General features: G+C 47.3%; 1 protein-coding gene across 1 annotated transcript in view; it reads left to right on the top strand.

Moving 5' to 3' along the window:
- Nucleotides 1-16,791, top strand: part of TATDN1 (TatD DNase domain containing 1) — a 98,097-nt gene that overhangs the window by 13,477 nt on the left and 67,829 nt on the right. Inside the window, exons 6-8 of the mRNA XM_063921318.1 lie at nucleotides 1,284-1,326; nucleotides 1,608-1,693; nucleotides 7,806-7,846. Coding sequence (XP_063777388.1) covers nucleotides 1,284-1,326; nucleotides 1,608-1,693; nucleotides 7,806-7,846 — 170 coding nt within the window. The remainder of the gene's footprint in view (nucleotides 1-1,283; nucleotides 1,327-1,607; nucleotides 1,694-7,805; nucleotides 7,847-16,791) is intronic.

Below are 16,791 nucleotides of genomic sequence, written 5' to 3'. Positions count from 1 at the left end.
TAAAGCAGCCAGTATTTACCCTGCACAGAAACAATATAACTCACCCAAATCTAACTCTATCTGCACGTTACATCTGCCACACCTGCAGTGCACGTGGTTTTGTCCATTAGCTAACAAATTTGCTGCTGCGATCAGATCTGAATTAGCTCTCCGTAATTGGGCGCTGCGAATCCTATGTGGCGCCATATAAATAAAGGATAATAATAAAAATACATATAGGTATTGGTTCAGCTTCGCATCTGCTGTAGTTCTGTTAAAACTCAATAAAGTTGAGTATCAAATTCCCCGCTCCACTAAAGTAGCTGTTCTTTAGGACACTCTTCAAGGTGGTCTAAAAGCCGAAATTTCTGTCAGTTAAGCTGCTGACATGTCATGGATCTTGTCCCTGTGGATCAACTTATTTACCAATCACTGTTTTTTTTTTCCTGTGGGGTTTAAAGTGCCAGTTTTATTAAAGGCAAAACCCACGGTGGTTAGAAAAATAAACCCTCAAGTCTAAAAGTATTAATAAGTGCTTGATAAAATGATGAACGATAAAGACACACCTCCCTTCTAACATGGTAACCTATTGCAGAGGAGTGAGATAGATGGCATGACGCACATAACTGTATTAAGTTAAATCAAATATTTAATTATTTAATTGTAAAGTGCAACGGAAATATGCTGGTGCTATATAAATACATGTTAATAAATAAATAATGATTAGGCTTATCGTTTCACCGTGGTTCCATTCTCAGAGTGTAAAATCTCATCTAGGGGCCGGGTGTAAGGACGCCTGGGTTTGACGGCCGTGCGGGATGCCGGCCAAACTCAGAGGTTTTTTTAAAGGGGCAATCACTTCCAAGGCAAAACCATACCTTGTAAGTGATTGTCCCGATCGCCCGTCATTACATCCGGCCCTATTTGTCCAGGTGAAATGGTAATTAGACTTTTATCTGATGCAATACTGACTACTGATATTTTTACTGACATCTTATATATGTAATTTTAAGATAAAACTGACCTCCCTACTACAAACCACAACCAAACAGATTTGCGCTGAGTTTGCCTAAAGTGCGCTGTTACTCCTTATCATCAGTGAGGTTCCTGTACGTGACTACTTATATGTTACACACTGTGCATGCACCATCTCACACATCAATCCTTTCTTTATTATAGCACTATAGCAAACGTAAATATACACGGGTCGGAGAGATAAAAAAAAATACCCTCACCTTTCTTCAAAGCAATCATGTTCTGTGTAGCCTAGAACGACAATAACTGTGTCTCTCTCTTCCTAACAGACTATGACAGGCTGGAGTTTTGTCCAAAGGAGACGCAGCTGAAGTAAGAAATATTTCTTTATTGTTGTTCAGCAATATTTGGGATACTTTCTGAAATATGAAAAAGATTGTAGATCTAGTGATCCATTTATTGGGGTGTTGCTATTGGCCGAGAGAAAACTTGCTAGCTAGTACTCGCAGTCTGAATATACCGTAGCTATTACATACATCTATATCAGAGCTGCACAATATGTTGCATGCAAAAGTTTTTTCATACAGCATCACTAAAGCTACAGTAGTATAAGTATATTGAGTGTGACACGTCCTCTTTCTCGCTCTGACAAGGTATTTTGAAAAGCAGTTTATTCTGGCCGAACGCTCGAAGCTTCCCATGTTTCTGCACTGCAGGAACGCCCACAAGGATTTTCTAGGTAGGTCGCTGCGGGTTAAGGGGCTTATTTGCATATTTTCCAGGGAAACAGTATTTTGGCACCACTAGTAAGTTAGAAGCATCTGGAAGTACAATTTGTATCACAAAATATTTTAAAGTTATAATTTCTCCATAAGCGGAGCAGCCATTCTTACACCATACCCAAGCGGAGAAGCCAGTCTTACAGCACCACATCCCAAGCAGAGGAACCAGTCTTACTGTACCATATACCAAGCAGAGGAGTCAGTCTTACAGCACCACATCCCAAGCAGAGGAACCAGTCTTACTGTACCATATACCAAGCAGAGGAGTCAGTCTTACAGCACCACATCCCACACAGAGGAACCAGTCTTACTGTACCATATACCAAGCTGAGGAGTCAGTCTTACTGCACCACATCCCAAGCGGAAGAGTCAGTCTAACTGCACCATTTCCCAAGCTGAGGGGTCCGTCTTACTGCACTATATCCCAAGCGGAGGAGTCAGTCTTACTGCACCACATCCCAAGCGGAGGAGTCAGTCTTACTGCATCACATCCCAAGCGGAGGAGTCAATCTTACTGCACCACATCCCAAGCGGAGGAGTCAGTCTTACTGCATCACATCCCAAGCGGGGAGTCAATCTTACTGCACCACATCCCAAGCGGGGAGTCAATCTTACTGCACCACATCCCAAGCGGAGGAGTCAGTCTTACTGCATCACATCCCAAGCGGAGGAGTCAGTCTTACTGCATCACATCCCAAGCGGAGGAGTCAGTCTTACTGCACCACATCCCAAGCGGAGGAGTCAGTCTTACTGCATCACATCTCAAGCGGAGGAGCCAGTCTTACTGCACCACATCCCAAGCGGAGGAGCCAGTCTTACTGCACCACATCCCAAGCGGAGGAGCCAGTCTTACTGCACCACATCCCAAGCGGGGAGTCAATCTTACTGCACCACATCCCAAGCGGAGGAGTCAGTCTTACTGCATCACATCCCAAGCGGAGGAGTCAGTCTTACTGCATCACATCCCAAGCGGAGGAGTCAATCTTACTGCATCACATCCCAAGCGGAGGAGTCAGTCTTACTGCACCACATCCCAAGCGGAGGAGCCAGTCTTACTGCACCACATCCCAAGCGGAGGAGCCAGTCTTACTGCACCACATCCCAAGCTGAGGAGCCAGTCTTACTGCACCACATCCCAAGCGGAGGAGTCAGTCTTACTGCACCACATTCCGAGCGAAGGAGCCAGTCTAACTGCACCACATCCCAAGCGGAGGAGTCAGTCTTACAGCACCACATCCCAAGCGGAGGAGCCAGTCTTACTGCACCACATTCCAAGCGAAGGAGCCAGTCTTATAGCACCACATTCCAAGCGGAGGAGTCAGTCTTACTGCACCACATCCCAAGCGCAAGAGCCAGTCTTACTGCACCATGGGTTTAATTCACATCCATAAGAATCTACATCCTGATGCATAAAGTACCGATGTTCGGCACTTTGTGCAGTACCCGTTCTGTGTGTGCGTGACACAGGACGCAGTCTGGCATCAGACTGTCAGTGATTGACAGTCTTATGCCATTTGGGGGTGGGGATGGCGTGGTGACGGCCTCAGTTTGTAAAAAATGCAGCCGCCACCGTTTAAGATGAGGGAAGAGGCCAGGGATCTCCGTCGTTGAACGGAGATTTCCTGGTTTCTCACGGAGATCTGCAATGGCTGGTTACCTGGCCCCATGAGTGCCACAAGCTGCTGATGGTGTCGCCGTGATCCAATGCTGCCTCCTAGGACGCAGGTCAGATCGCTACTGCAGCAGGAGGTGTCTGCATGTAATAGACGCCTGCTGCTGCATCACCATATAGCACTATCACTGCTGCTTCCAAGGAAGTCCTAGCAACTCCAACCACACCTGAATCAGGCTCCATGTCCCAAGTGAAGCATTCCGTCATATTGCACCATATCCCAAGTGGAGCATGCAGTTTTACTGCATCCTGTCCCAAGCACAGAACACCAGTCATGTGACCTGTGCATGTTTGTCCATATTTTTTAATTTTGTTAACTGCAACTTTGTTTTGCTTCTTGATAAAAAGAAAGTGTTACAGATGTGTCCTCATACATCAGTGCTGCAGTTGCTTCAAACAGCCCCTCTTGTTGAGACTCTGTTAGCGTCAGGTGTCTTATTTACCGAAAATGCGTCTCTGTGTGCGACTGAGTCTCTGAATCTGTACACGAAGTGCTACAATGTAGCAGCCACAGCTTTTATCCAATTACTGTTCTGCTCCGTATACAGTCTGAGTCACACACAATGGGGGTCATTCCGAGATGATCCGAGATGATCGTAGCTGTGCTAAATTTAGCACAGCTACGATCATTCACACTGACATGCGGGGGGACGCCCAGCACAGGGCTAGTCCGCCCCGCATGTCAGTGCCGCCCCACCCTGCAGAAGTGCAAAAGTGCACTTCAGGAGTAGCTCCCGGCCAGCGCAGCTTTAGCGTGCTGGCCAGGAGCTACTCATCGCTCCCCGGCCCGCAGTGGCTGTGCGTGACATCACGCACCCGTTGTGGCCCGCCCCCTGTTCGGTCAAGCCACGCCTGCATTGGCCGGACCGCTCCCACGAAACGGCGGCCAAACAACGCCATTCCGCCTTCTCCCGCCCAGCGACCGCCTCTGCCTGTCAATCAGGCAGAGGCGATCGCAGCCCTGCTACGGCCTTCGGCCGTCTGGCATGCGCCGGCGCACTACGGCGCATGCGCAGTAGAGACCCGTTCGCTCGGCTGCGACAAAAAGCAGCGAGCGAACGGGTCAGAATGACCCCCAATATACAAGTGTTGCTTTCAGATTAATCAGTACAGTTTCCTGGTGGGTCCTAGTCAATTTATGTTACGATTTAAGATGCATTGTCGGCAATTAAAGACGCCTGGCGATAGCAGAGTTGCTCTGGACCTGGCGTCTCACTCAGGTATATCGCGCTGCATGGCGTACTGAGGCTGGATGTGTGAGGACACATCTGTTTTTAACTTAGTTATTTCTTTTTGTTTTAAACCATTGTTGCCATTGACATGTTTTTCCTTTTTATTAAAGGAAACTTCCCATTTCACACATTGTCTTCGCTCTGCGCAGTATTGGCGCTGATTTCCGCCAGCAATCTTATTTTCATAGGAATGACTCCTCCCCACATTAAACTTTGGGGCAGATGTATTAACCTGGAGAAGGCATAAGAAAGTGATAAACCAGTGATGAATGCAAGGTGATAAACACACCAGCCAATCAGCTACCATATGTAAATTAACAGTTAGGAGCTGATTGGCTGGTGCCTTTATCCCCTTGCACATATCACTGGTTTATCACTTCCTTATGCCTTCTCCAGGTTAATACATCTACCCCTTTGTCTTCTATGAATCATTCTAGGGTTAACCCCTGTGTGGAGAAGAGGGAATAACCCAAGGTTCTTGGGCGCTTAGATATGGGGTGCTATGCCGAGCAGCAACCATAAACAACGGGGAGTCACTCCCAAAATATGTAAACAAAAAGAGGGGTAGGCTGCGCTACATTTCTACATATAACAACAATAACATCTGATAATAAAGATTTTAATGTTGGGACCCCTGCCAGGAAACTGCATTTGAAAGTCCGGACCATCCCCTACAAACTTCCAGCATACGACTCCAACTGGAGGGTGTTTGTATTTTTGGCTGAACTGTTGAATTCTGCCCACCGCACTGCATGAGGAGCTCACCATTTACCATCTTGGAGCACCATACCCTCTAGCGGCAAAGCCTTACAACTGGCTACATACACACCTCCTCTAATCTACAAATTGCTGGACTCATTCATCATTGGGGAACAAATCTGGAACGGACTTCCTTATTTCAACACTGTTTCCATTCCTGGCTCATTGGGTAACCCTGGTTTACTTATTACATTATGTATATCTTTTAATGCTCATTGGAACATACCATTAATGGTCCATATTTTTATACTGAAGTGAATTCACTTTTAACATTAAAATCTTTATTATCAGATGTTATTGTTGTTATATGTAGAAATTTAGCGCAGCCTACCCCTCTTTAGGGTTAACCCCTCCCTTACCGGGAGTATGATGTGCATGATATACTGTATATAGGCTTTTGGAAATCTGATATAAATGCAGACAGTAGTATAACAATGTAGGGCCTTCTTCAGGTTTGTAAGCAAACCAAAAAAAGCAAGCAATTGGGCAAAATCATGCTGCAGTGCAGGTGGGGCAGATGTAACATGTGCAGAGAGAGTTAGATTTGGGTGAGGTGTGTTCAAACTGAAAACTAAATTGCAGTGTAAAAATAAAGCAGCCAGTATTTACCCTGCACAGAAACAAAATAACCCACCCAAATCTAACTCTCTCTGCACATGTTACATATGTACCTCCTGCAGTGCACATGGTTTTGCCCATTAGTGTGCTTTTCTGGTTTGCTAACAAACCTGAATAACCCCCTTAGTGTGAACAGCTTCTTTTGATTTTGCAGCGGTGTAAAATCATATATTACTAAATAATTACATATTCCTGCTCATATAGAGGGAGTCACAACAAAAATCCAACAGTGTAACAGCTGCCATACCACCTTTACAGTAAAGAATCCTTCCTACACTAATGATAAAACTGTCGGTCTTCCATTTGCAGTCAATTACTCATTGTCTGTTGTAATGAAACTTAAGGTGTGTACACACGTGAGATTCAGGCTAAACCCCGATTCTCACTATGCGATAGGGACTAGGTCGGTATCGCAAGCAAAGATGACTGTGCTTACGATACTGGCTTTGTACGATTTTGGCTAAGTGTCAATTTTGACTATCTTTTATACTAGATAGACAAAATTGACTTGCCTGCACAGTCTATCTGGGCTTGCGAGACCAACCTTTCGGGACCGCGCACCAGGATCGCAAGGTGACTTTCACCTTGCGATCTGCACTAACTTTCTTTGTGATTTTGACTATATAGTCAAAATCGCAAAAAAATTATCTCAGTGTACACACCTTTAGACAAGTCTTTGTATTTACCTCAGATATACAGTATTTATAAATATTAATTAGGTCACCTCTAATGGTGTGTACACACGGTGAGATATTTTCTTACGATTTTGACTATATAGTCAAAATCATAAGAAAAGTTAGTGCAGATCGCAAGGTGAAAGTCACCTTGCGATCCCGATTCGATGCGCGGTCGGCATCTCAAGACTAGATAGACTGTGCAGGCAAGTCAATTTTGACTCTCTCTATAGAAGAGAGAGTCAAAATTTACACTTAGCCAAAATCGCACATAGGCCCTCATTCCGAGTTGTTCGCTCGCAAGCTGCTTTTAGCAGCATTGCACACGCTAAGCCGCTGCCTACTGGGAGTGAATCTTAGCTTAGCAAAATTGCGAACGATAGATTCTCTAAATTGCGAATAGAAATTTCTTTGCAGTTTCTGAGTAGTTCGATACTTACTCTGCCACTGCGATCAGTTCAGTCAGTTTCGTTCCTGGTTTGACGTCACAAACACACCCAGCGTTCGCCCAGACACTCCCCCGTTTCTCCAGCCACTCCCGCGTTTTTCCCAGAAACGGCAGCGTTTTTTCACACACACCCATAAAACGGCCAGTTTCCGCCCAGAAACACTCACTTCCTGTCAATCACACTCCGATCACCAGAACGAAGAAAAAAACCTCGTAATGCCGTGAGTAAAATACCTAACTGCATAGCAAATTTACTTGGCGCAGTCGCAGTGCGAACATTGCGCATGCACAATAAGCGGAAAATCGCTGCGATGCGAAGAAAATTACAGAGCGAACAACTCGGAATGAGGGCCATAGTCAGTACTGCAAGCACATACTGAGTGTGCTTGCGATACTGACTATGTGCCGACCTAGCCCCTGTCGCATAGTGAGAATCGTGCATAGCCCGAATCTCACCGTGTGTATGGGCCTAAAGGTGATTCTTCTTTTTAAAAAGAAATCTCTTTTTTTTTTTTCTACCCTCTTTATAATTTAACTTTAGTTTCTCTTTATAAATCAGACTGCCCTCTTGACCTAACGTTACCCAATGATTTTGCAGTGATGTGGTCTAACTAGAAGCGAGATGGATTCTTATTGTTGTGTCCTGTTGCTTTTGCTGATTTTCAGATATAATGCGGAGGAATCGGGATCGCTGTGTTGGAGGAGTGGTGAGTAGGAACTGATGGCGTATTGGATGTGGAATCACCGGGCACTGAGCCAATACACAGAGTACTGCAATGGCATAGAACAGACACATGGTAACCCTTCCACACAAACAGCACCCCCTGGAGTCAGGGTTGGGAAGGACTTTAGGCGCCCATAGACACCACACAGTGGACATCATGAATTGTTTTCACCTGGCACCTGTGTTCTCATGTCTAATCACCTACTGGATGGCATTCTGTAGCATGCACAACTCTTCTCATGAGAACACGCAGCAAGCCCGTCATCCCTCGCAGCAAGCCTAATTCTTTAACCATCCCTCACCAAAGGAGGGGGGACTTACACACCTTCTACAGATGTCAAGTTGTGGTGCCAATCAGATTCTAGCTTTCATTTTGTACATTCTATGAGATAACTAGAACCTGATTGGTTTCTACAGGCAACACCACCACTTGTCTTCTTTTGAAGGTGTGATAAATCTCTTTTCTCATACGTCCTAGAGGATACTGGTTACACCAAAAGAACCATGGGGTATAGACGGGATCCGCAGGAGACATGGGCACTTTAAGACTTTCAAAAGGGGTGTGCACTGTCTCCTCCCTCAATGCCCCTCCTGCAGACTCCAGTTTTAGAATTGTGCCCAGTGAGACTGGACGCACTACAGGGGAGCTCTACTGAGTTTCTCTGAAAATACTTTTTGTTAGGTTTTTTATGTTCAGGGAGGCTGCTGGCAACAGTCTCCCTGCTTCGTGGGACTGAGGGGAGAGAAGTATGACCAACTTCTAGTGAGTTTAATGGCTCTGCTTCTGGCTACAGGACACCATTAGCTCCTGAGGGTTTGATCGCTGGGTACGCTCAGATGCTCGCTCCCACAGCCGGCCTTCACCCCCCTTACAGAGCCAGAAGTCAGAAGACAGGTGAGTAGAAGAAGAAAGAAGACTACAGTGACGGCATTTCCCTGAGGTACCGCGCAGCGAGTGGACGCTGCGCGCCAAGCTCCCGCTCACACACACAGCACTACTGGGTGCAGGGCGCGGGGGAGCGCGGCGCCCTGGGCAGCTTAAAATCCTCAGCATAAACTGGCAAGAGAGGACATTAGTGCAAAGGCACTGTCCTAACCCCCGCCAGTATAATCAGTATTACAAAGAGCGGGACGGAAGCGCGCCATTAAGGGGGCGGAGCTTCGTCCCCACAGCTCTCTCTGCGCCATTTCATCTTCACTGGCTGCAGAGACGCTGGTCCTTCCTCACACTGCTGAACAAGTATCAGGGTGCAAAACGGGGGGAGAGGGGGGGGGGAGGGGGGCGGCCCAGGTTGTTTGGTGCAGTAATATAATATAAAAAGCGCTATAGGTCTGGGGCATTTTAGTAATCGCTTAAGACCCATTGATTTGGCGCTGGGGTGTGAGCTGGCAAATTCCCTCTGTGTCTCTCTGACAGGCTTTTCTGTGGGTCTGTCCCCTATAAGGCCAGTGTGTCTGTGGGTATTTATTACACGTGTGTCGGCATGTCTGAGGCTGAGTGCTCTTCACAGGAGGAGGCTGTATTAGAGACGCAAAAGGCGGTGGGGGTGACCATGTCGGTAAATGTATTGAATGCTTTGAATGCTAATGTAGCTCGTATTAGTAAGAGATTAGGCAAGTCTGAGTCTCAGACCCAGGCATGGAAGAAATCGGTGGAAGATATGTTATTACAAGTTCAGGTCCCCTCGGGGTCACAGAAACGTACGTTTACCCAGTTGGCTGACACTGATACCGACACGGACACTGATTCCAGTGTCGACTATAGTGATTCCAGATTAGATCCGAAATTGGCAAAGAGCATTCAGTACATGATTGTGGCTATTAAAGAGGTATTGCATATCACTGAGGACCCTGCTGTTCCAGATAAAAGGGTCTGTATGTATAAGGAGAAGAAACCTGAGATAACGTTTCCTCCCTCTCATGAACTGAATACTCTATTTTTTTAAATAAAGTATTTTTATTTCGAAGGAGAGTAGTTTGCATACAGACATTGCATAACAGGAACACATTAAACACGTAATGACATGTCCTCATCGGGGAACAGCATTCACTTTCGACTTATTTTCAAACTATGTAATTTGCTCATAGGCGCATAGGAATGTACAGTTATATATACCATTATTTTGCATTATCCGTACACTCTAGTATTCATGAAATCACATTATACTTTGTTTTGTTTCCCCCCCCCCCCCCCTCAAATATAACTCTTACGGACAATCCGTCCGAGTAAAACCCTTTAAAAGAGAAGAAATCAATCAGAAACCAAACACAGAGAACCCCAGTAATAAAAAAATGTTTAAAAAAACAAAGAGACAAAAAACAATAGGGGGAAGAGGACGTATTGGGGGATACTAGCACTCTAAATCCTACCCTGTCCAGATGGGCACAGAGCCACTCTCTCATTCACAACCCATTGGATGAGAGGGAAGCCTATGGCCCTAGAAGATCATAACTTGGCAAATCCAGGACCTGTTAGTAACCCTATCACCATTAAGTTGTAGAGTCTGGGACGGAGTATATGGATTCCAGCCATGGAGACCAAATTCTTTCAAATTTAGCGGAGGCATTGTGTTTCATATAAATGTATCGTTCCTTAAAAACAGTGTCGTTTATTAGTGCCTTAAGAGCGGGGAGTGTAGGGCCCTTAGGGGCCATCCATAGCCTCGCAATGCTCACCTTCGCCATTGCACATATGTTGCGAGCATATAGGCCCTCTGGACCAGACACAAAGTCAGAGCTACCCATTCCCAGGATGCAAAATTGCGGAGTAAGCATGGCCTCGTCCACCCCTGTGTTCCCCAGAATCGATCCGACCCCCGCCCAGAAAGCCCGCAACACCGGACAATCCCAAATGAGGTGCCAAAAAGTACCTGCAGTCATCCCACACTTAGGGCAGTCACCCACACGACCCGTCCCGAATTTGGCCAGTCTGGCCGGGGTCATATATATTCTATGCAAAAGGAAGTATTGTATCTGTTGATACCTGATGGACTTGGTAACCGTGCACGGAGTTTCCAAAGCAAGGGCCCAGTTCTCTTCATCTATGGGGCCCAGATCCTGCTCCCATTTGACACGGAGACGTGTCAAAGGATCTATATGGAGTTTGGCGAGTAGATAACCATAAGCATGGGAAATCATCTTAACTCGACCCAGCATACTTACAAAGGTCTTAATGGGAAATGGTATAATTTTAGGGGGGGAATTGGGACTGCAAGGCATGTCTGAGCTGGAGGTATCTAAAAAAATAGGAGTTAGGCAAATTAAACTCATCTTTTAGTTGTTGGAAGGATTTGAGCGTATTATCCGTATAAAGGTGATTTATGGAAATCACTGATTTAGGGGCCCAAACTTCCCTCCCCTCGAGCGCATACAGTTCAGGGAGCCATTTAGAGTACCAGAGGGGGGTGTCCGGGTCCAATCCATCAAATTTCAAAAGAATTTTTAGTGCCTGCCACACCTTCATGGCTTGGTATATAAGAGGAGGGAGGAACCGGGCCAAGCTCCCACTCAGCAACACCTGCAGGGGGGATAAGTCGGGGAAGTAGCATTGGACAAATACCCAGTGTAGAGAAGTGACGCCAGTATCCTGTACCCATGCACTAATATGAGACAGCTGAGCGGCATAGTAGTACATCTGAAAGTTTGGCAAGGCCAGCCTGGTGAGAGTGTTCAGTTGTATTCTAGGACGTTTGCTAGCCCATATTAAAGAAGACAGGACACTATTCAATTTTCTAAAGAAGGATGGATGAATATATACAGGGGATTGCAGAACCACATATAGAATCTTAGGTAGTATTATCATTTTTACGAGGCTGACCCTGCCAGATACAGTCAATGGAAGCTTACACCAAGTCTTGGATTTACGAGTAATTTGTTGCATGATCGGATCAAGGTTCAAAGGTGTAAAGTCAGAGGGGTCATTGGTTACCTGAATCCCAAGATATTTAAATTTCGCCGTCCAACATAGCGGTAGGGAGATTTTAGGAGCTGCAGGGGGGGGGCCAATCACAGGCATAATAGAGGACTTAGACCAGTTAATATGAAGGCCTGAATATACACCGAACTCCTCAATCAATTGCAACACTGTAGGCATAGACCTGGTGTAATCCTGCAGAAACAACAGCATGTCGTCAGCGTAAAGGGCAATCCTATCCTCACGAGGGCCGGTATGAATGCCCACCACGCCTGGGTGGGACCTTATTAGACAGGCCAAGGGTTCGATGGCCAGGGCAAACAAGGTTGGGGACAGAGGACATCCCTGCCTGGTCCCGCGAAACAGGCGGAACGAGGGAGAGATATAGCCATTCACTGAGATCCTGGCAGTCGGGTGCTGATAAAGCAATTTAATCCATTTTATAAAATTAGGCCCGAAACCCATAGCTGTCATGACCTCCCATAGATAGGACCACTCGATACTGTCAAATGCCTTGGCGGCATCCAGTGAGACCACTACCGAGTCAGAGGGGAAGTCATATGGGATTTGTAAGATGGTATATAATCTACGTAGGTTAATAGAAGTGGACATCCCTGGCATAAAGCCGGTCTGGTCGGAGTGGATAATGGAAGTAATTACGGTGTTGAGTCGAACTGCTAAAATCTTTGCCAGGATCTTAGCGTCAGTGGGAATCAATGATATCGGTCTATAGGATTCTGGGGATCTAGGGTCTTTTCCGGGCTTCGGGATCACTATAATAATCGCCTCCGCCATAGAGGGGGGAAGTTGATCATTAACAAAAATATCAGAATACAGGGCGTGAAGCCTAGGACCGAAGAAATCAATGTGGGTCTTGTATACCTCTGAGGGGATGCCGTCATAGCCCGGTGCCTTGCCGCTGGGAGACAAGCCAATAGCCGCCGTTACCTCTTCCAGAGTTAAGGGTGCCTCCAGCATCTCAGAGGCCTTCGGGGGGAGTGTGGGTAGGGGAATATTACTTAAATAAGCGGAGAGGTCTGATGTCGAGTCTACCAGTTGTGAACTGTAGACCTCAGCATAGTAGGAGCGGAATAGCTGCGCAATTTCCGGCGTGGTGTTCACAAGGGCGCCATCGCTACCGGTCATCTGAGCAATTGTAGAACCTGGGCGGTCACTGTGCACCAATCGAGCCAACAGGCCACCTGGCCTATCGCCCTGCATGTAAATATTAGTAGCCTGAAATAGAAGCGAGCGCGAGTTTTTATCAGACAGATGAGCCACCCATGCCGACTGGGCTGCCAGCCAGCGTACCTTCAGCGCAGGGGTGCCATCCACCAAGTATCTAGATTCCAAATCCCTGGCGTCACTCTCAAGGGCTCTCTCTCTCTCCCTGCAGGACATTTTGAGGGCAGAAATACGTCTAATATACGTTCCCCTTAGGAATGCCTTAAATGAATCCCAAACCACTGTTCCGGGGGCCGAGCCTACATTGTCAGTAAAGTATCCCTCCCACTGAGTCACCTGGTCAGAGCAGTCACCTATTTGCAGCAGCCAGGAAGGATGCAGTTTCCAATAAGATTGACCCCTCTGGCTCACCATAGCGAGAGTCAACACCATAGGGGAGTGATCAGATATACCCCGGGCCTCGTATTGGACGTCAACCACCCTAGGGAGAAGAACGGGGGAGAGTAGGGTCAGATCGATCCTGGAGAACGAACCATGCGTGCCAGAGAAGCATGAAAACTGTCTAGTCGTAGGGTGCCGAGCTCTCCACACATCCACCCACTGCAAATTATTCAGAAAATCAGCAAATTTAGTAGGACTAGAGCGGACCCCAGCAGCCTGCGGAGAGCGCCATCTGTCTAAAGCTAAATTCATGACATTGTTAAAGTCACCCAAGCAGATTACCGGGGTGTCCGGAGAGGAGGCTATGAATGAAGCGGCTTGCTGTAGTACATCGTACGAGAATGGGGGGGGGATATAAACCGCCAGTATGTAGTAGGGTTGGGAACTTAGTCTACATTCAAGGAACACAAATCGACCGTATTTGTCAGTCTTGACCGATACCAGCTCAAATTGGACCGATTTCTTTATCAGGATTGACACACCCCTGGAGGAAGAGGAGTGAGAAGCGTGATAGGCCCAGCCCACCCAGGGTCTTCTAAGTGACAGTAACCTATTCCCCTCCAAGTGAGTCTCGCAGAGACATGCAACATCCGGGCCATATTTCCGAAGTGTAGTTAATACTAAGGAACGCTTTATCTTATTATTTAAACCTCGAACATTCCATGTCAGAAATTTCAAATTAGCCATAGATCTGGTAATATTCTATGTAGTAACCTAAAGATACAGGCCCTCATTCCGAGTTGTTCGCTCGCAAGGCGAATGTAGCAGAGTTACACACGCTAAGCCGCCGCCTACTGGGAGTGAATCTTAGCTTCTTAAAATTGCGACCGACGTACGCGCAATATTGCGATTACAAACGAGTTAGCAGTTTCAGAGTAGCTCCAGACTTACTCTGCCTGTGCGATCATTTCAGTGCTTGTCGTTCCTGGTTGACGTCACAAACACACCCAGCGTTCGCCCAGGCACTCCCACCGTTTCCCCGGCCACTCCTGCGTTTTTTCCGGAAACGGTAGCGTTTTCAGCCACACGCCCCTGAAACGCCGTGTATCCGCCCAGTAACACCCATTTCCTGTCAATCACATTACGATCGCCGGAGCGAAGAAAAAGCCGTGAGTAAAAATACTTTCTTCATAGTAAAGTTACTTGGCGCAGTCGCAGTGCGAACATTGCGCATGCGTACTAAGCGGATTTTCACTGCGATGCGATGAAAAATACCGAGCGAACAACTCGGAATGAGGGCCACAGTCCAGCGAATATTCCTGGAAATTGTTAGTGAGGGTAATAACAGTGCTATACTACTCAATCCCTGATTCTTAATCGACAGTATCCAATGCATCAGACATACTTCCCACATCAAAATGAATGTACTCCAAAACAAATTTAAGCATGAGAAAAATAACAAACTATAGAAAGAAAAAAACTTGTGTAAGGCACAGCAACAAGCTGTTCGCTGAACTCTCCCCCCCTCCCTGTATACCACCCCTAACTTCGGCATACTTAAATCCCAAACTATCGTTTCTATCTCTCAAGGGCTAAATACTAAACAAAACCCTTAACCAAAGTCAAGCGATCAAGAGAAAGAAAAGAAAAGTCCTGAGCCACCAACGCCAAGGGGGGGCTCCCTGGACAATGGGTAGATGCCTCTGGTGGTCCCAACCGATCATTAGACAGTGCAGGGCCTCAATCCGGGGCCATCTGGCGCGCTCCCGGAGCATATCTGTCCAGCCATTGGGCCGCCTCTCTAGGGGAATTGAAGAATTTGGTTTCCCCGTCCGCTACCACCCGGAGTCGGGAGGGGAATAGCATAGAGTAGGAGACGTTCAGGTCTCTGAGGCGCCTCTTGATAGGCATAAACTGGGCTCGATCCTTCTGGACTTCCGCGGCAAAATCAGGAAAAGCAGACACGGTAACCCCGTTTCTGGTAAGGGGGCCTTTTGTGCGTCCCAACCGGAGGACCGAGTCACGGTCCTTATAATGCAGAAATTTGGCGATGAAGGTGCGCGGAGGGGCGCCAGGAGGTAGAGGACGAGATGGTATCCGGTGTGCACGCTCCACCGTAAACTGTGCCGTGAAGGATTCAGCGCCGTACAGTTCCTTAAGCCATGACTCCAGGAAGACCTCAGGCTGGGAGCCCTCCTCCTTCTCCGGCAGGCCCACAAATCGCACATTATTTCTACGCAGCCGACCCTCCATGTCTAGTAATTTGGATTGAAGGGATGTTACTTGCTGGGTTACCGTGGAAATAGATTGTTTCATAGGACCGCACATATCCTCCAGATTCGAGACACGGGTTTCTGCCTCTCCCACTCTCTCTCGTATGCGCTGGACGTCCTGCCGGAGCAATGAGAGATCACACTGCACTTTCTCCATCTTATCTGAAAGACGCTGTTCCGATCCAGCTATTGCCTCCAGCACTTGTTGAAGAGATGGAGCTGCGGGTGTGTTAGGGGATTCAGCAGCTGTTGCAGATGGGGAGTAGGAGTGGGACGGAGAGGCCCCCTGCGAAGCGGCCTGCGAGGCCCGTTGGTTTAGTGGGTTAGGTTGTCTGGCAAATTTCTCCAGCTTCGCCGCAGCCGTGCGCTGGCCGTCCCGAACCATGACGGACAATAGGTAGTAACAGACACTCCGGTGTAATCTCAGGTCAAAAGCGTAGAAGGAGACTTCAGCAATGAGTGAGTTTTAGGGTTGTAATAAGCAGAAACACATCCGCAGCTGGTCTCCAAAGTAGTAGGCAAATGTAAAAGAAAGTACTGGCAGCGTCCCAGAATATAGGTGAGAGCAGGAGCGATGCAGTTATTTAGTATGTAAAATAAGACAGCAACTGAAGTCAAAGTGTAATTTGATCCCAGGAGGTAGAAGTCACTCACCATTTACATATCAGTCAGCCTTTAAGTGAGAGTGTTCCCTCTATGACTGGAAGCAGCAGTCCAGAGCAGTGGGGCCGGGAATCTCCAAAATTGAGGCCGGGGATCCGGAGGAGGTATAGGCCGCAAATCGGAAGTATGTCTCCTCGGCCGTACAGACCCCGGGGAGAGCGGGGAAATCGCCTGCCGGTGCCCTGCAGCGTAGGGAAGAAAAGCAGGGTATTCAGGCACACCAAAGGGGCCAGGATATTACAGGAGGATGTTTAATCCAGGGAGCTCCCGGGATCTGCTTCCTACTCCTGTGCTGCCGTGGCCATGCCCCCTGAATACTCTATTTGATAAAGTCTGGGAAAGTCCTGACAGAAAATTTCAGATTCCCAAAAGGATTCCGGTGGCTTATCCGTTTCCCTCTGGGGATAGGGAAAAGTGGGAGTTACCCCCCATTGTGGACAAGGCCCTATCGCGGTTGTCTAAAAAAGTGGCTCTTCCGTCACCTGGCACGGCAGCCCTTAAAGACCCGGCGGA

Source organism: Pseudophryne corroboree, chromosome 5 (assembly GCF_028390025.1).
Source record: "Pseudophryne corroboree isolate aPseCor3 chromosome 5, aPseCor3.hap2, whole genome shotgun sequence".
NCBI classification, from domain to species: domain Eukaryota; kingdom Metazoa; phylum Chordata; class Amphibia; order Anura; family Myobatrachidae; genus Pseudophryne; species Pseudophryne corroboree.
Note: the sequence above shows the minus strand (reverse complement) of the source record. Positions and strands in the feature narration are given on the sequence as shown.